The sequence below is a fragment of the Asterias rubens genome, chromosome 12 (assembly GCF_902459465.1).
Source record: "Asterias rubens chromosome 12, eAstRub1.3, whole genome shotgun sequence".
NCBI classification, from domain to species: domain Eukaryota; kingdom Metazoa; phylum Echinodermata; class Asteroidea; order Forcipulatida; family Asteriidae; genus Asterias; species Asterias rubens.
In genome coordinates this window covers 483,902-504,020 of record NC_047073.1, presented here as the reverse complement: position 1 = coordinate 504,020, position 20,119 = coordinate 483,902, and the positions used below count along the sequence as shown (strand labels likewise).

General features: G+C 39.7%; 2 protein-coding genes across 2 annotated transcripts in view; one reads left to right on the top strand and one right to left on the bottom strand.

The window, feature by feature from the left end:
- Nucleotides 1-770: 770 nt before the first annotated feature.
- LOC117297405 (histone-arginine methyltransferase CARM1-like) lies at nucleotides 771-12,411 on the bottom strand. The gene is made up of 13 exons (XM_033780422.1): nucleotides 12,246-12,411; nucleotides 10,724-10,855; nucleotides 10,364-10,479; nucleotides 9,558-9,662; nucleotides 9,115-9,225; nucleotides 8,513-8,690; nucleotides 7,663-7,753; nucleotides 6,953-7,034; nucleotides 6,408-6,583; nucleotides 5,606-5,660; nucleotides 4,858-4,940; nucleotides 3,952-4,220; nucleotides 771-3,459 (listed from the first exon to the last, which is right to left on the bottom strand). The coding sequence occupies exons 1-13, from the start codon at nucleotides 12,376-12,378 to the stop codon at nucleotides 3,194-3,196; spliced, it is 1,797 nt and encodes a 598-aa protein (XP_033636313.1). The 5' UTR covers nucleotides 12,379-12,411; the 3' UTR covers nucleotides 771-3,193.
- Nucleotides 12,412-14,693: 2,282 nt separating this feature from the next.
- The window catches only part of LOC117297664 (KICSTOR complex protein SZT2-like), a 67,722-nt gene continuing 62,296 nt past the window's right edge, over nucleotides 14,694-20,119 (top strand). The window contains exons 1-7 of the mRNA XM_033780811.1: nucleotides 14,694-15,056; nucleotides 16,479-16,604; nucleotides 17,252-17,428; nucleotides 17,915-17,992; nucleotides 18,609-18,701; nucleotides 19,243-19,342; nucleotides 19,786-20,010. Coding sequence (XP_033636702.1) covers nucleotides 15,024-15,056; nucleotides 16,479-16,604; nucleotides 17,252-17,428; nucleotides 17,915-17,992; nucleotides 18,609-18,701; nucleotides 19,243-19,342; nucleotides 19,786-20,010 — 832 coding nt within the window. The 5' untranslated portion in view covers nucleotides 14,694-15,023. The remainder of the gene's footprint in view (nucleotides 15,057-16,478; nucleotides 16,605-17,251; nucleotides 17,429-17,914; nucleotides 17,993-18,608; nucleotides 18,702-19,242; nucleotides 19,343-19,785; nucleotides 20,011-20,119) is intronic.

Below are 20,119 nucleotides of genomic sequence, written 5' to 3'. Positions count from 1 at the left end.
GGACTCGTCAACAAACAATTGGGCACAAAAGTAAAAAATAGTAGAATCCCTAGTAATAAACTACAGGAGAAACTGACTGGGTTAAATTATTCTCATTTGAGGTTTAACAAATAAAAATTGACAAGAGCTGTACTTGAACCTGCAACTTCCGATTTAACTTGCACCAACTGAGATATCTAGCTCTGTGAGGGTGGTCTCCCTATTTTATCAATATTTTGTCGGTGGGTGCCAGTTAGAAAAGCCATTCAACCTGTTACTGCCATATAGCCAGGGATCACACCCAAGTTAACGATACAACCTGGGAAGCGACATTACACGATTGACACGCGCTGTCGGCTGGCACAAGGGTAGGTAAGTAGCGTGGTGCAGTTATTGCTGAAGGTTAAAGGGCAGAGATGCACATGTCCATTGCAGTTGAGCAGTGTTACTAGACTTGGTAGGGGCTAAATGGACCAATCTAGAGGGCCTTGTCACATGAGGTAACTTTGATGGCCAACTTGGAGCCAGCATTTCTGAATTTGTTACTTCACTGATGTCATGTTGGACTATAACAAACTGGCTTTGTAAAAGGCTACAAATTTTTATGTTTGACATTCCAGTTTTTAGAAAAAATACAAAAAAGAAAAGTTGAAATGTAAGTAAAATCTGATCTATTTTAATAACAATGTTTGAACGAATACAAGAAAAAATCTGAATACAATATTCCCATATTACAACCCTACATAGCACATTGATATAGAAAGGAACTTGCCTTGCAGGATCTCTTTGCCTATTGTGTCTTATGATATGCTTTATTTTTCAAGTTTACAGGCAAACATCACTCATGGGCTTGCACAAATAAAAGAACAATATAACATCCCCAAGCATTTGAGGGCAGCCTACAAAAATGGCTGATGAAAATCTCTAGCTCCAGTTGAGTACAGTCTCAACTTGCTAGTTTTCTTTTTAAACAACTAAAGGTAAATACTTGTACACCACGAACGACTGGGAAAGATTCTATTACCATTATTTAATATTCAACAATCTACAACTACGAGGGCCTAATTGCATGGCTCGGCTTACCGTGAAATTAAGCACTTTACAGTCACCATTCTCTCAGCTTAGTACCAAATTAAGCACTTTACAGTCACCATTCTCTCAGCTTAGTACCAAATTAAGCACTTTACAGTCACCATTCTCTCAGCTTAGTACCAAATTAAGCACTTTACAGTCACCATTCTCTCAGCTTAGTACCAAATTAAGCACTTTACAGTCACCATTCTCTCAGCTTAGTACCAAATTAAGCACTTTACAGTCACCATTCTCTCAGCTTAGTACCAAATTAAGCACTTTACAGTCACCATTCTCTCAGCTTAGTACCAAATTTCTGCACAAGCTGTTGAAAGAGAAGAATGCTTAGTAACGTTAAAGTGTGCACACACACAAGCAAACTTTTCTTACTCAAATATGCTTAATTTAAGCACATTCTTTTCTACTGACCTAAGCCTTGATAAATGCTTAGCATAAGCAGAGCCATGAAACAGAACCCTGATCTTCATTTATACTAAAAATGATGGAAACGGCCAAAACATGGTACAAGTAACAATCTGGTATGTACATTTGATTATTGAGAGAAAACAGTATATTCAATTGCTCCGTATACAAGAGCAAGCACAATGATTCCTGTCTTAATTCAGCTTAACAACACAATAAGAGTAAAGATATCGGGGTGCAAAAAAGGTACATTTGCTGTTTACAACAAATGCCACATTTTCATAATTTTTACAGGAAATTTATTTTGTGACAAAGCTGACAATAACAGTCTTTTACGAAGTATTCAATGATGTTTTGAAGAGTAAATTCATTACAATCCCATTGTAGTCATTATTTTTATTTCTTACCAATCACTTTAAGAAAACACAAATAAATAAATTTTAGAAAATGTGCTCCTTTGTGTAGACATTCACACTGAGTGTTGTAAACAGGATAGACCCTCCTCGGAAAGTAAACATAACATGGTACAAAGGATCAACTTGTTGTAAAAAGATTTTTATTTGCAAAATGGTAGTGAATTTATTGATCTTGAAAACTTCCCTGCTCTGATGAGTATCTCACAGCAATCAGTTTTGCTGGGTTCCTTGTTTGCCAGTCCAACGTACAATCAACCAACAGCTCGGCATAAAAAGGTACCAGACTATATCCAAGGTGACCTTAAAAATGAACACTAGGGGCCTATTCCCAAACCTTGGCTTGTTGTCTCTGGCTTCGTTTGATGCTAGAAACACTATAAAAAGGTACAAGGCACTACTCCCAACTTGAGTCCGCTCCCAGCTTAGGCCCCACTCCCAGCTTGGACTAAGCAAACGTGGGCTCTGTCATCAATTTTGAAGCAGTGAACATTTTGCACAGTATTCAATACCATACGGAGTGTTGAGCCTCGGCTCAAACATAATACAATGGTTTGGAAGAAGTCCTACATGTAGCATTCGTATTTCTTTACAGCCTACATGAAATTTAACAAAATGGCCACAGCACGAATATGGCTCATGTAAAAAAATTGTAAAAAATACACCGCACAAAAACAGCAGGTGACACACAAATTACGCATCACCACGGTGAAGTTTACGCATCACCACAGTCAACTTTATGCATCACCATGGTGAACTTTACGCATCACCACAATGTAATTTACGCATCTTCACGGTGAATTTTAAGCCGGCCTCTGATCGACCTTGCATCAACAAAAAACAGTCGGCGACTGACTTTTCAGGATCACACTGCGCCTGAGCTAAGACCATCGGGAACTTTTTAGTCGGAGATTATTTACGACCTGAGCGTAACTGCGATGATTTTAAGACAATCTGACACAATCGTCGCTCGTAAAATTAACAGTCCTAAGAGTAAAGCAAATTCACATTTGGGTCGGGACCCAATGGCAGGCGCACAATTTTTCAGTTATTGTGACCTGAGCATTGACTGCACATTGCCGATGGTTTGATGCGGGTGCAAACAAATCGTAGGTCGACCTGAGGACGGCTTTACGCATCACCACAGTGAACTCATTTATACAGTTTATTAGCTAAAAAAGAAGAGGAGAAGACGACCAAATCTCTATTATGGGATATATGTGGTCTGATTAAATTACATGTCAAGATTAATGAATCGATGGAATAGTAATGTCTAAAGAATCTTACTTGACTACCTGACATCCTTTTTACCCTTGGACACCTGGCTGACCCTGAAGAATAACAGTGCCTGGCTGGAGGCTTAGCTGATCAGTCGCTCCGACGATAGAGAACTGAGCGGGGGCCACCATAGGGAAGGCGTTTGTGGTTGCAAAGGTATTGTGTCCGTTCTGCATATAGGGGAGCGTACCGTTACTCATTAGGGCACCTACAGATGAAGGGATCTGAATGGTTTGCTGACGTTGGGTCGTGCCTCCTGGTAGGATGCCTGTATGGCTGATTGGTTCTGCATTGGCTGTAGGGTAACAACAATAACAACATGTTTTGTTATCAGTTTACTATGTGTGTTTTATTTCTTGTGTGTGCTTCGTTGCAATACCTACCGAGGTGTGGTGTCTCTTAGGGGAACGCTGTTAAGTAGGATTTGAAACTTGGCATGGTGGAAATACGATAAAGAAAGGTTTGCGGGAACGCTGTTGTTATAACAGATGAGACTGATCAAAAGGCCATATGAACAAGCGCCATCTTTAAAATACACTGCAATGAATCTTGGAAAACCAAGTACAGTTCAAAAATATATCTGAGCTGCCAAGATGGATGCCATGTTGTTAATTTACATGTAACTATACCAGGTTTAAAGTTGTGTGCTGCAATGATTCAAAATCAGCGCACATGGAATTGCTAGACTGTCCAAATTGCATAAAATAAAAACTTTGCGACATGGAATTGCTTGACTTATCCAATGGTATAAGATTAAAACTTTGCGACATGGAATTGTTAGACTTACCCAATGGTATAAGATTAAAACTTTGCGACATGTTTGGTTGTACAGATGACACCCCCTGCATGCTGTTAGTATCTTGAAGACCATTAACGGCAGTAGGCTGAGGGATTCCTTCCCAATACTTCTCACTGGGAGATGTCTCATGGCTACCAGTTGGGGGCTGCGGCTGCTGACCCGTGTAATGAAAGAACGGATTCTTCAGGTCCAGTCGGTTGTTGGAACGGGCACCGCTGCTGTCGGACTGCAACTCGATGTCAATATCATAACTTTGTCTGCGACAGAGAAAGAAACCATTTGATGTAACTAACTGAAGGATTACTCAAATTTGGGGTATCTTTTTTTTTTTACCTGACCAGACTTTAAGATGAGGAAAGACTTGTAAAGCAAGAATCAACATGATGACACAGGCTGTGGTGGGAATGTATTTAGGTGATGTTTGCGATAGCACAATGTGTAAATCTCTTTCAATAATAATAATACTAATAACAATTTGGGGGGTGCTAATCATCCTTACTCACAGCTAAGAGCTGAATTGCAGCGAAGGATGCGGCTAAACGTGTTCAGAAAGCAGGCACGCCAGCCACATCCACCCATTATGACCACAGAGCACAGCCAAGATCGAAAGTGTTTGATTTTTCCCAAGGGAGGAAAACCGGATGGTCTGGAAAACCATCGTGGCACAGCAGAGAACCAACGCACAACTCAACTCACATATGGCCCTGGCCGAGACTCGAACCGGGGTCACCTTGGTGAGAGGCGATTGCTTTACGCACACGTCAACCATGCCACCCTTGAAAGTAGTGTTGGTTATGAAAAGAACCCATGAGTTGTCAACCATGGTGCTTCCACAAACCTCAATTACCTATTAATGGCAATGAATACCAGGTAAGCTTTCATTGGTAACCTTACCTTTTATTAGCGATGAGTACTACTTTTCCAGACAGACTCTGTCCTTGCTTGACATAGATTGGGGCCCTTAGTAGACATCGTACCTGCAACATAAACACACAATTACATGAGTTTTGTTCAATATTAACATTAAACATGTATTTTTTCTATAAGGGGACAATAAAATACCTGCATAAAATACCCTGATTATGTTTATAAAAGCAAACTATAACAATGAAGTACACAGGTACAATGTCATCAGTTATTATGTTTGAAGCTTTGCATGGTGTGGATAATAATATGAAAAAAGATAGTAAACTTCAAAATTCAAGGAATTTCCAAAGTACCAAACACAATAAAAGCTTTAGGGTACAATCATATTATTTAAACCTTTTTAAACCAACACTTCACCAAATAGTTGTATACATGTTTGTACCCTAAACCTTGAAATAACCCACAGCACCCACAGTAGTTGCTGTGGTGCCCTGTGTTTTTGATGTGGTGCCCTTTGCAAAGATCAAATACAAAATTTTCATTTTTCTTATAGAAATGCACTTTGACTGTGACGTCACAAACAACACAAACCCCCAACCCACAGGTACCCCGAAAATGACCCCAGGACACATCTTTACAGCAGAGTGCGGGGACCACTTGACGTTGTGAAAATATGGCGGCGGCGCCCACAATCCAAAATGGCCCTTAAGGATAATTAGTGTAGATTATTATTACTATTATTATAAAGTAAAAACAGTTTGTAAGTGTAACTCACCTGATACCAATGTGTGAGAGGTTCTGTGGGTGCTGTTGACAGCCACACAGTTTGCCTGATAACAAAATCAATCACAACAAATAAAGAAATGTTAATATTTAATGTTCCGAGGACTTGGGTTTGATTTACAGCCAAGTCCATTGTAGGAGGTGGTAGGAAGAGGTTGCTAATATTACTGATAATAGTAATTAGTAATACTATTAACACACATGAATACACATCTCCTGAAGACGACCAGAGCATACGTATTTACAAAGTGCTTTGACATGGAGATCAAAGCGCAGAACAAGAATAACAACTACATGTACTTATGAAGCAGCAATAAAAATATACATAACAATGTTTAAACATTCTAAAAACAACCAAGAAAATTAGAAAAAGAGACAAGTAAAATCAAAAGCTCAAGAATGAGGCAAAGCAACGCTGTTCCAAAGCGCATTACAATGGATCTGTTTGGATGATAGTGTACCAACATTACCATGGCAATACAGAGTTACATAAAGACTTCAGGCAACATGGATGTTTTTCTTTCATTATTCTGTCCGATGACCAATTGAGGCAAGTTTTCACGGATTTGATATTTTATGCATATAGTGGGATACGCCACATGAGAACACACTTCTTTGACAATTACCAAAGGTGTCCAGTGCCTTCAAGATAAATGGCTGACAAAGTATGTACTAACATTGTTCCACACAAGGCGACATCGAACCAGAAAGCCAGTCCATGCACAGCGCCAGATTGATGAGCAATAAACTGAAGTGGTATTTCTATAATGTGTACCAAATTCATGTGTACTTACATTGTTCCGCAGAAGGCGACATCGAACCAGAAAGCCAGTCCATGCACAGCGCCAGATTGATGAGCAATAAACTGAAGTGGTATTTCTATTCTGTGTAGATCACTCTCATGGGCCTTGAGGAAATCCACTGTGTACTTCTGGGACCGAGCCAGACATATTCTGATGTCAAAGGTGTCCTTTTCACAAGAAATAAAGTACATTATTTATGAATTAATTCAGGCAACTGATTTTGGAATAAGGCAGTGGATGGTATTGAATGGTCAGACAGAAGGAGGGTTGACTGTGTACTGTTCTGTATAGATATGTTTCCCACATATAATCATATTGCAGTATGACATAGTTTATCAATCATTCAAAACCACAGTAGATGGTATTGAATGGTCAGACAGTAGGAGGGTTGACTCTGTAATGTGTTGACCAGATGTTGTCATTCAACAAATTATATCACACTGGCATAGTTTATCTATCATTCAAAACCACAGTGGATGATTTTAAGCATTCAAACAGTAGGAGGGTTAATCCCCTCCCTGGTGTTGATAACTTACAACGATAGGTTGTCTTAGATATTCCTGGAGGGCCTCTTCCCTTAGACTGGTGAGATTCACTCCATGGAAGGATTGCTGGTACCTGGGAGAGAGAGAGAGGAAGAAACAATTATTGACAGATTTATTTTATCTTCTTGGCAAAGAATTTAACACCCATTCCACATAGGCGCTCCAGAAATTCCAAAAACCAAATTCTTAATTAGGAGCAACATGTGATGCGCTAGAAGTTGAAAGATCAACTGTTGCAGTCGTTCTGAACGACTTTAGGTCGCCTTGATTTCAGACATCGATCTTGTCATGACGCGAGCCAATGTAAATGTTATGTTAAGTTCACCTGTCTGAAACCAAAACTGATTTGGGTCGACCTAGAGTCGCTTCTAATCTATTTGGTTCGGCAGGACTCTGGCGCACCTGTCTGAAATGTGTGGAAGGAAACTGCAAAAAAAGATTTGGTATTCAGGGTAAATCCATCTTGTTGCCAGAGGCAAAATTGCATCGAACTTTCCATATAAAATTACATGATTTTAAAAACTACATGGTGCTATGTAGAAGGAGTAGGTTTCATAATTCAAACGTAGTCCCACATACCTTGCAGGAAAATACTGAATGTTGAAGTGCCTTGAGCGCCTTGAGGGATATGAGCACTATATAAAAAGCCACTACTTTTATTAGGGTAAACCATAAACATGGGACAGAAAGAAATCACTCACCAGAAATTGGCTTTTGTGAACTGCTCCATGTAGATCGCATCATCTGAGAACGGTGCACAGTGAAGCTCACCGATGGTGGGGAACATTTTGCCTAAATGAAAACATTTCAGAAATATTTATCAGAATATTTTAGAATATCAGTTTGTTAAGGTAAATGTATAAAAAAGTTACTTTCTGACACTGAGTTCAGAAGATGCAGGCATTGAATTAACCTACGGCACCCATAGCATTTGCTATGGTGTCCTGTGCTTTTGCTGTGGTGCAAAGTTCCAATACAAATTGACAATTTCCTAATAGAGGTACCCCTAACCAGAGCAAAATTGCAGTCACTAGTTAATCATTGGTCCTTGCACAAACTTGGCTAGTCTATCACTCTTAATTGCTAAGCAAAGTGTGACGTCACAATACAAATCACTTTGGTAATAATACTGAAAACTCATGTTAAGACCATACTTAGCTCTTTGTGAAACTGGCCCAAATAATTCTTGACTACTTAAAAAGAAGGTAAGCGTGACAAAATGATGCTGACCAGAATAAGGCCACCAGCAAAACAACCAGCCATACCACCATGTCACTTATACAACCTGTGGCTGGTATGCTGCTCATTTCTACAAGCAAACAATTGTTTAAAAAGCAATATTTCAACTAGCCAGCCAGACCACTTGAACAAAATTCTGACAAGGTCTCAGAAGTTCTAACCAGCATTGGACCAGCAAATCCCCGTGAAGGGAGACACCGACAGTGTGGCAAATGTTGATCCAATATTGACCCCAATGTTGACCCCTATGTTGATCCCAATGTTGACCCCAATATCGACCCCAATGTTGACCCCGAATCTCCGGTCACTCACCTCCTGGTTTGAGGAACTTCTTAGCATGTAGATAACTTTCCAGCATGCGCTCATTAAATAACATGTAGCCCATCGGTTCAGAGATGATAATATCAACCTGTTCAGGCACTTGTAACTCTTCAATTTTCCCGGCAAGAATAGTGATACGATCAGACAACTTGTTAGCTTCTACTAATGCCTGTAGGGATGAAGGTCAGAGAAAGTCCAAGGTCAGAGAAGGTCGAAGGTCCGAGAAAATCGAAGGTCAGGGAAGGTTGATGGTCAGGGGAGGGGGAGGGGTGAAATGTAAATTATAATGGTTCTTATTACACCCCATCTGAAGGACGCAGGAATAATGGTAAAGTGTATAGCTTAAGGATACATGAGTATGATCGGGACTCAAACCAACACTCTGCTGATCAGAAACATCAGAGCTAGAGTCTAGTGCACTAAACCACTCAGCCACAACACACAATGACAAGACTGGGACTCAAACCAACACTCTGCTGATCAGAAACACCAGAGCTAGAGTCCAGTATTCTTATCTGCTCGGCCAAGAAAAGACACGAAAGAAATAATAAGGTGGGTGCCTCATTTGAACTAGCAGCCAGCATCGTGTTTACCTGTGCCTGGAGAGCGATGGAGCTGGCTTCTACAGCATAGACTTTCTTGGCACCAGCTTGGACTGCGAAAAACGACAAGATTGCTGACCCGGCTCCCATATCCAGCACAACCTGTATATAAATACAAACAAGTTTTACAAATATGAATGTACAAATTATGTACACAATTCATCTATGAATTCCGTTTGAAGTTTTGTTTGTGCTTAGCTACTAATTGTGCTTGAGCAACTCTATGAAATTGGGCTCTGGTCTAAACAGCTGTGGATACATCTTTAGAATTAGAATTAGAATTATTTATTCAGCCAACGCTAAAATTAAAAACCAAAACATCAGAAATTTAAGTGCACCTCAGGCTCTCCAGAACAACTATAACAAAATTACATTTAAAAACACTAACAAAAAATGACAAGGAAAAAAACCATCAATGGGTCTAGAAGTTTGACCTTATTCCTGAAGTCCTCATGATTCTGCAGCATGGCTTTTTGGTACGTCGAGGTCCTGAAGTAATCCTGCATCATGTTCTGCTGTTGTGACAAGTACCCATAAAACTACAGAAAAAGGGGCAAAATTTATAGGCATTAGAATAACAGTTTTCATGTTTGAAAGCGCCTTACTGTTTATTTGTTTGTTTAGATGATCTTTCCATCTAAGGGAACTCAACAAACTCCTACAATCTCTCTCAATACAAATATTGGTTTTTGGTTATTGTCTATGATTATGAATCGCACAAACAAGAAATTTGGACAGTGCCTTAAAGGCAATGGACACTAATTATAAGTATAAAAACTTATTTGGGACCAAGCAATGGAGAGCTGCTGATGGTACAAAACATTGTGATAAATGGCTCCCTCTCTGAAATAACGTAGTTTCCGAGAAATAAACTAAAATATTTGAATTTGATTTCGTGGCCTCAGAATTACATTTTGAGGTCCCGAAATCAAGCCTCTAAAAGCACACGCCTTCGTGTGACAAAGGTGTTTTTTTTCCCTTTATTTTCTTGCAACTTCGAAGACCCATTGAGTTCAAATTTTCACTGGTTTGTTATTTTGTGCATATGTTGAGATACATCAAGTGAAAAGACTGGTCTTTGACAATTACCAAAGGTTTCCAGTGTCTTTAAGAGTGTCATTTCGGACTTAAATGCTAAAAGTATATACATGTAATAGATGTTAAATTTGCATCTTGTTTAAAGAATGTTCATGTATGTTTGTCCTTTTAAACTCAATAATTACCATGGCAACATATTTACCTGAAAGTACTGAGATGCAGAGGCTTCTTCTGTTCTTTCTGTGAACACCGATTCCTTGGCGGTGCTGGACGCATTATGTATAGCGCCCTCAACGATGTTATGGAACCTGGATAACTCTGTGGTATTGAAATATTAAAGGCCCTGTCAAGATACATTCATAATGTACAACAACAATGTCAATCAAACAATCATACATATAGTCATAGGCCTTAATCTTAAAGGGGCACAGTAATTCCCCTCTGGTAAGTGGGCACTTACCAAAATGGCTACAGCTTATAATGGGATTTTACATGTCACTTCGGACCTGTTAGATTTTCAGACATCTTTAACACACACATAAAACTTTTTAAGTACACTTACCAAAGTCAGAGCCAAAATGCAGCAGTACGGATCTGCCCTGCATGTTGACAAGATATGTGTGTTTGCTGGCCTGGCAACATTTCACATTTTTACTGTCAAGTGAAAACCTCAGCATCTGTTGGCCGCTCGAACCTGAAGGAGGAAGAAAACAAGACCATAATATTAACCCATAAACATTTTGAGTGGGAACATTCCCCATATGGAATCCTCCATTTTTCTTTCCAGTTATATGAACAAAGATCCATCACATCACAAGGAAAATATCAGGCCACAAATCCTTAGGATGAATGTGTGGTCGTTTGGTTTATACATGTACATGTAGTCTTTGTATAGTGCATATACAATAGAACTTCATGCACGCTACAACATAAAGAGAGTGGAACTGATCACTTTAGTGTGGAGCAATATGCTGTTAATCAAACCAGGAACACCGGGACGAACCCCCCTTCTTTTTTCAATAAGTGGACTCGGTTATTTTAGGTGCATTACACAACACATGAGACCAGTGGCTTTACGTCCCATCCGAAGGACAAATCAATGATTAAGCATGGACGTTCTTCCTCCATGGGTTAAGTGTCTCGCTTAAGGACACACATGTCACGACTGGGACTCAAACCAACACTCTGCTGATCAGAAACACCAGAGTTTTAATTCAGTGCTCTTAACTGCTTGGCCATGACACTTCTACAATCATCACTTGCATACAACATGATTAGATGGGATGCTATAGTACTCTTATATAAATGTAAATGTGTTGCCAAATGAAAACATAAGTTTGCAATGAAATCCTAGTGTTTAAAACTCAGAAAAGTCAACATGTTTGTTATGGGCAAAAATTGTTATGTAAATACTCAATGAAAATGACAAATAATCAGAATCCTGAATATGGATTATTTGGACAAAAAAAAATAAAAACATAGACTCAATATTTTTAACTTACAAAGATACAAATATAGTGATTTATATCAAAAAAGATGGTTCTTTTAAATGTTTGATATTGTGAGTTTCTAATCTAAATATAGAACGACAAGTAAATCAATGCAATGATCAATTGCAAAGCCAAGGGCCACAAAAAATAAAATAAAACAAATAAAAAAACGAGTACCCTAAAAATAGATACTGAAAAAGATAGTTTTCATGCAAACAAAAAGTAATATAAACAATTCCTGTTGTTCTTTACTTAGTCTTTGTTGTTGGTTGTGTGTGGCTGTGATCATCTAAACAATTGGAGAAATTGACACTTTTATTATGAATGATCGTCTGATCGTGTGTGGTTTAAATAAAAAGAACTTCAAAACTTAATTCCATGAAAGATTGTAAAGCCAAAGAAGCAGCACACAATAACGCACTTTTTAAATATTAAAACCACGCATTCAATTCAACAGCACAATCTAATGACCCCATTAAAATGTACGCCATACACCGTCTGCTGTACAAACAATGGGCAATCCAATATGGAGTTATTCATTGAAAACACATGACGACACACACGACTGGAAAAATCATCAAAAACCAACATTACCATTATATATCGTAACGACGGGCTGATCATTTTCAGTAACGACTTCTAATCTAAGAATGGATTCCGTTCTTTGTAAAATATCGCCATGATCTGACAAAGATCGGAGGCTTACACCCTCAAACACGACTGCCATGATGTGCTTTTCGCCCTTGTTCAATGTGTCCCGAATTCCGGACGTGACAGAATAATGTAAAGAGCGCCCTCTTTTGATCATAGCTCAAGGCAATTATTTGTCTTTTTCACCGAATTGTGTACTTTTGTTTATGAAAAAAGTGTATTTGTAAATATTGGATTGAATACATGTATTAAAATACGTGTTTTACATTGTTCTCTTCAGCTTCTTCCTTATTGTTTGTTTTATTTGCGCTCGGTGTTTTTTTACAGATAATGTGGGTTAAAGGTCATTAACTTCGTTTCGAGCACCACACAAAATTCGGTGCTAGACTGTATCCGTTTCGACCGTCAAAGTCGATCACCAACCTTGGTTCATACTTCTGAAGTAAGGGGCTGGGGACGCGTCCCCACTTTGAGGAGACTTCAGTTCCTCCATGTTTTTACCATAAAATTATTTTCATGAGAATCAAGTTTTGCACTGTGGAGACCGAACCCTGTTTCCCTGTTTTCCTGGGGATGGGATGTTCCCCCAATTTGCGTTAACTCGTGTGAACGGAAGGGTACGCGCCTGTCATCTCATACTTTACTTTTCAAGGATGTTTACTATTATTTTACTGGTGTGACGCGCTGTCTGCCATTGTCCAAATTCTTCTTCTTAAATTTTGAAGGCTTATTGTATTGTTTCGTTCGCCAATTTGGCCTCTAAATGGCCTAAGATTGCACCACAGAGCATCTAGAATGCAAAGTTTTTCCGGGCCCTTAAGCGGTCCAGGACCCATGCCGTAAAGGCTTCACACTCGCATAAATCTTTGACAGATTTGCCCCCTAACATTCGTGTCTTATGAACAACACCTGAGATGCTGCCCAATCACTTAAAGGATTTATGTTCTGTTTCATTCATTGTGCCTGTTCGGCCGAAGATCGCACCACACTGAGCATCTAAAAGCAAAACTTGTCCCGGGCCCTTGAGCGGACCCGGACCACGCGCCGTAAAACATAAGGCTTCGCGTTCGCTCACAGTAACTTGCTGCATGCTCCATCAACAGATTTGCCAAAACTCCCGAAAAATTCATGTCTGGATCCATTCTTGACAATGCTGGTGATGATTGTGATGAAACGCCTTCAGAGCATAAATAATATGGATACGAATCTATTGTTTTTAGATTACCAATAGCAAAAATGATGCATCATAACTTGAACGCCATTCCAACATCTGAGAGGTTGGCACATCACACTTCAGCGGGCAACTAGGAATGCACAATCCATCTTATCAGCAGACGGTTCTACCTCCACGATATTTCAATTCAGGCATCTCAAGTCTCAATCTCGTATTCATTGCTGGTATGTAAATTAATTGTACACAATTATACACATACTCACTATGTTATTTTCAATCTTCAGCTCTTCAAACGTAAGTCTATTTTTTAAAGCTGGGTTTGGGCTTTGGCGGTTCGGTTGTGTGCTTTTTGTAATTGAAAACTAAAAATGGCACGTTGGTGGTGGGACTGGGAGAACATTTCTGGGTGGACCCGGAACGAGCGAGTGAGGAGACTGAGATTTCCCAAGGTCAGAAAAGTTATTAAATTTGTCTGTTAAAAGTTACACCGTAATCTGTATGCTCTTTTTAACCCCTGGACCTAGCACAACGAAACTAAACATAATATTCATACAGACTATACAGAGAAATGTTGTACAAAATGTTGTATTTTATGCAGTGACGGGAAACTGTTCATTAAATCGAAACAGCTATGCTTAATTTTTCCTCCATGCTGAGGTAAGCCCTATTACAAAATAATTTAAACTTAGAGCCGTCGGGAGGCGAGGACTCGAGGGTGATGCATCGTATCGCTATGTCTCAGCTACCTCCATTGTCTCAGTGGACGGGCACTGAACGACTAACTTTGACGCTCGTAAACGCGTAAGTGCTAGCATGCGATTTGGTGTTAAGCCTAGTTTTGGAGTTATCTCTTCGGTCTGGTTCCACACGTAAAGATGGGTTCCTGCCTCGTCGTTGAGGTCTACGGTACTGCTCCGCCCAACTGTAGTTGGGCTGGTCCTAGTTGGGACGACTTTCTGTAACTAACTAGTCTTGTCTCGTGTTAACTTGTCAACAAAAATTCAGCGTAGAGGGCGCAATCACACACGAACCGCGCTCACTCTACACGTGGAGCGGTCGTCGTGAGAGCGGTCCGTGAGTGATAGCGCCCTCTACGTTGGACAAATCAACACGAGAAAGTCTTCCATCAAGACTAGTTGGTTAGTTGGGCCGCCCGTTCCAACGGATCCCAATTGGGACAATTCTAAAGTTGGGATGAAACACAAGCACAGCACAGTACCAATGCAGTTTGTACCGCAATTTGTGGCTGAAGTTGGCCGTGGAAATTGTTTTTAAATAGAAATAAACAATCTTTATAAAAATGGATGCTGTTGAATTTATTTGTTAATATTTGCTCAAGGAAGAAGTCCTGCATGATTACTGTCACTGTCGTCAGCATGTTCAGCTGAGTTGTTGTGCAGTCAGTGAATGATTTGGTTGGTAGACACAACTCAACTTTGCCGTCTTTGGTCATGTCCGGTCACAGCAGCAGCAGACGGCATATTTCGGCTGAGCCTGAGGAGACGAGCCCAGTCAGTGTGTAGTTTACGCGTGACAGATAAGTCAACATGGGTTCTGAAACAAGAGATCAAAGTTCCGTGGTAAGCCTAATAAAACACATCGATAACTTCCCGCATGGCGCCACCACTTTTTCACTCATTTTTACAAAAAGGGGTATCTCATTGAGGTAAATAAGATAATATATTATTTCATTTTGCCTGAAAAAGTGGTGGCGCCATACAGAAACTTTTCCGTTGGGATAATCATAATTGTGGTGAGTGTATTTTTTCTTAGCTGCTCACTTTAGCTGAGCTGCGATAATTGTATAGTAAGCCTAGGCCCAGTAACTGGGGCGCTGTACTCCTTTTTTCGAGATTTTGACATTCTCTGTCGTACTCCGAAGTAACATAGTTTTTGAGAAAGAAGTAATTTTTTTCTACGAATTTGATTTTGAGACCTCAGATTTAGAATTTGAGGTCTCGAAATCAAGCATCTGAAAGCACACAACTTTGTGTGACAAGGGTGTTTTTTTTTATATTAAATACCGCGCAACTTTGACGACCGATTGAGCTCAAATTTTCACAGGTTGGTTATTTTATGTATTATGTTGAGATACACCAAGTGACAAGACTGGTCTTTGACAATTACCAATCGTGCCCACTGTCTTTAAAGTCACCTGGAAATAGAATTTGTTCAAACGTAAGAGTTTAGTAAATGTTTAGTAACAATAAAACAATTTTGTTAGTAATTGTTTGTCACGATTTATATATGTTTACAATAGCTAAAGTTGTTTAGGGGGTTGACTCCGCCTACCCTTTTTGTGGCGTCAATCGAGGCAGACTTTGCCTTGATGCATAGAGTAAACAAACGTGCAAAGTACATACAAGTCCAAGTCATTGAGTTTGTACGTTTCAAAAAAGTTATTTTCTTGGCTTGCATTTTCCGGCAATGTCGACCAAGTGTATTGCTGCTGGATGCAGCAAAACAACTAAAGATGGGGGTCAGTCTGCATGGCTGGTCAGACTCACAAGAGCAATAGTGCCCATAGTGGTCCGGTCCGACGTCTTTTTCAGCGCAGTGCAGTTTTTTCTCTTCAAATATCGCGCCTTGTTTGACGTCATGAACAGCGTCCTCTCGGTTCGGGGTCTACTCTTAAATTTGTAAATAAGATAACAACTAATTTTTTAGAACCTAAGTTAACTATTTATTCACATTCCACTCATCAAAACACGTGACAAAAGCTATATTTTGACAAAATACCACTTCCAGGTGATTTTAATATGTTTTTATTTTATAAGCTAAGATAATTTTCACTGAGACAAATATTATTTTTGCAACTTGTTTTACTCAATAGCTCAAAAACTGCAGCCCCTCAGCAAGGAATATAAGGGAAGCTTTCTACCATCATTATCTTCGTGGACTTTGTGTTTGGTATCCTACAAAAAGTACCCAAATACTTTAAATGATGTTCTGTACTTTAAAAATCAGTGTGAAGTTTTCATGTTGTATTTGAATAAATCCAGGAGTGTGAGGCAGGAGAGGTTTATCTACTCATGAAGGAAGAGTATCGGATCTCAAGGAATATCCGCGCCTCGTGGTTCTTTGGTAATCTCAACAAAGAGATCAAGGTTAAGTCAGGAGAAGACCTGGTAAGTTCACCGCAACAAGGCTGTTGTTCCGCACCAATTTGACAATCGTCCCAACCATAGTTGAGACTGATCCCAACTCGTCCCAACTATAGTTGAGACTGGTCTCAACTTGAGTCTTATCTCGAGTGAGGATGAGTTACTTCTCCTAACTTAGGAGTAGGACTAGTTCTGAGTTAGGACTCGTCCTAATTCTTTGTGCAATCGACCCCTGATCATTCATTTTAATCTGCGCATGGTATTTTTATCGAGTGTATGAATGAATATGATATGATAGAAATCACTCACTGAGCTGAATGTCTCTAAGCTAAGAACTTGTTAACGATTCTTATTTTAAAGAAAGGTTTGCGGTAACACCATGTAATGATAATTTCTGAAAGAGTTGGGGTGTTTCCAACCCTACATTTCGTTCAGTATGCTCTGATCGTCTTCTGCAGAAAGCTGATCATCTTTCTGTGCTCTCTCCAGAAGACGATCAGAGCATACTGATCGAAACGTCGAGTTGAAACCAACGGTTCTTTTCAGAGCCACACCAACTCAGTAAGAGATTTTCATTACATGGTGTTACCGCAAATCTTTCTATACCGCTTTTCCACCATGCAAAGTTTAAAATCCTACTGATTGTTATTTTCATTTGTGCCTCTCCACAGATCAACTCTGATGAAGAGCTGGATGTTATATCCATTATACCCAAAGTGAGCGTGGATAAAATTCCACCTGGTACTCCGATACGGCATAAGCTGGTTCCAAGCAGTCATGTGACCTTCCTAGCCAGACGTTATAGGCATGTTATTGTAATGGATCTAAGTCCGTCTATGGCAACGGTGGTAAGTGAAAAAAAAAATGTAAAAAAAAATAGACCACATATCAACAGATGATGAATTTGCATCGAGGATAGAATATTAATTATTGTTTTTACCCATATACATCAATGTGTGTTAGCACTGTATACTCAGTACCTTCCCCGAGTTCTGTGGAAAGAAAAAATCACATGCATATTTCTCGGGTGGGATTCTCGGCACGGAAAAATCAAGAAAAATGAGTCGTTTTTAAACCAAGGTCATTTTTTATTTTGCTATACGTTTGAAAAGAGCATAATCTATGCATTAATTTGCAAAAAATAAAACAAAAGTTGTGAAAGAAGGAACATAAACATTACGCCTTCTGCAACAGCTATTATTTATCCCTATTTCATTTAGGTGTTTCCCCAGTGCTTTCGGAATGGTGCTGGGACTACTTTCACTTTCACCTGCCAAAGATGTATGTTTATTATTATTATTATTCAAAATGTTATCATCTGTTGCATTTTGCAGGATATTCAGTCTGGTCGTGTCTGTCTCCTAGACTTATTTACTTGTATTTGTAATTGCTTGAATGGACTCATCAAACCGGTAAGTATTATCTCAATCAGGGAATCTGACTCTCAACGAACATTATTAAACATTTTCTATAACCAACCAAATGCGCTGCCTTCTTGACGTAGTGGCGCTTTACAAATGCCTTTTATGTTTGTATGTATGTACCATTATGACGGTTTTAAGGTTGTTGTTCAGTCTGTTCTGGGTTGGCCTGTTGTCTCCCTATGGCTCTCCTCCACATGGCCCTGTCTGTCACGTCCCTTGCATTGACTCCAAGTAGTTTCACGTCGTTTGTCATGGAGCTCTGCCACGTCTTGTGTGGTCGGCCAACAGGTGTGGGCCCACCCACAATTACGTTGGTACACCTATATCCTATATTTAAGCAGATAAAGTAAGACTTAGGCCCAATTTCATAGAGCTGCTTATAAGCATAGCAAGTAGCTTAGCACAACTAACCCGTGCTTACTAGAACAGGGTTACCAGCCAAAATACCATGTCTGCCAAATTACCATGTCACATGTATCATTTGTGACTGGTATCCTTCTAAGCATTTCTGCTAAGCATAAAATTGTTGAGCACTATTTTTTGCTAAAGCAGCTCAATGAAATTGGGTCCTGATTATTGACTTGATGTGTTTTGTTTCTTTCAGTTTACTGTACCTGGCAGCTCCTTACTTCTGTCACCCAAGATCTACGTAACAGTCATTGCATACACACCACTGGCATCACTCACAACACAACAGGTGAGCAAACACACTGTATCTCTTATCCCCTGTAAAATACAGCCCTGGGGACGCCCCAGAAGTTTGTTTTTTTACCGTACGGTTACCCTAAACTTGTTCACACAGTCCTCGCCTAGGTCCCCATTCCACAGGGTTCTGCTTGCTCGTTTGAAGAAAACCCTAAAGTTTTACCGTTACCCCTACTCTCGAGCAAGAGTGGCTAGTCCCTGGGGCAGACCGGGGTGAAAACCATCAAAGTGTGAAAAGGCCAGCCATTATTCCCAGGTTGCCCCTGGGGAATAAAGTAGTGTGAAAAGGGCTGTGGAGCAGTTGAAGTCAAACTGTGCAAAAGTGTTCAAGGCTTTTAATAATTCTTCTTTTAGGAAAGTTTAAATTTGTATTTGAACTGTGCAAATAGCGCCACTGCAAAAGCACAACTGTGGGTGCTGTGGGTTATTTCAAGGTCTGTATTAATAAGAAAGGAAATCAGACTGTACATTGGCCTATGGTGGGATTTTGAATTCTTTGGCTCTTTGATTTTCATGTCTGTTTTTTTCTGCAGGTTTTATTCCAAGGTTGTTTGTTGACGGAACACAACCTGCCCGCATTCTTGGATCAACTCCAGAAAGAACTTGAAGAGTTTGAAAATAAACTTGTTGAAAGTAAGTGCAACCATTTACGATAGATCATGCTAGTCTCACTTGATCCTAACATATTTGGAGACACCTGTGAAGGAAACAAACTTTCGCACTTAAATAGGTCCCAATGTTCGAATACGTGCAAGACTTGTTCAGTCTACTGCCAAGTAATGGCTTATTATACATTGTCTTTTCCAAAAAATATTATAATTATTCTGACTGCATGTTTCTGGTAGCAGACCATTCAAGTCCCATGTGTATTCAGACATTTATTGTACCATTAAAGCCATGACATTGCTTCAATCTGTGACAGAAACTAGACCCTGTGCCATCCTTGCAGCACTCCTAAATTGAATATTGGAGTCCAATAAGAATAATTATTGGACATGTCATCTTTCAACTCATGCAAATATTCACACCATTGCACTCATAAACATTCATTTTTTGTATAATATTTGGATCATCAGATATGTTGGACACAAGATTCAATACCAGTTCAGACTCTACGTTCCTCGGGGATCATCACATTGTATTCGATGACATCATCGACAAGAGTGAACGTGTCGCTCTGTCGTCACCGCATAGACACAATTCTGAAGGACAAGGGATGGCAACTCCAGAAGCTTGCTTTGTTAACATGCTATGGTGTGGTATTCTAGCACTGCAGTTGCTGCCAGAGAACACAAGTGCAGGTAGGCCGTGTCTCTTTACCTTAATGGCAAGGCTCCCCACTATATTTGTGATCTACTTCACGTTTACACTCCCTCAAGGAATCTTCGATCAAGTTCCATGCTTCTCCTC

Excerpts from the sequence above, each read along its gene's own strand:
- LOC117297405 (XM_033780422.1), bottom strand. The coding sequence starts at position 12,378 with ATGGCAGTCGTGTTTGAGGGTGTAAGCCTCCGATCTTTGTCAGATCAT. Across the intron at positions 10,856-12,245 it reads CGTCGTTACGATATATAATG|GTTCGAGCGGCCAACAGATG; the intron begins GTAATGTTGGTT and ends TTCCTCCTTCAG. Across the intron at positions 8,691-9,114 it reads CCATCGCTCTCCAGGCACAG|GCATTAGTAGAAGCTAACAA; the intron begins GTAAACACGATG and ends TCATCCCTACAG.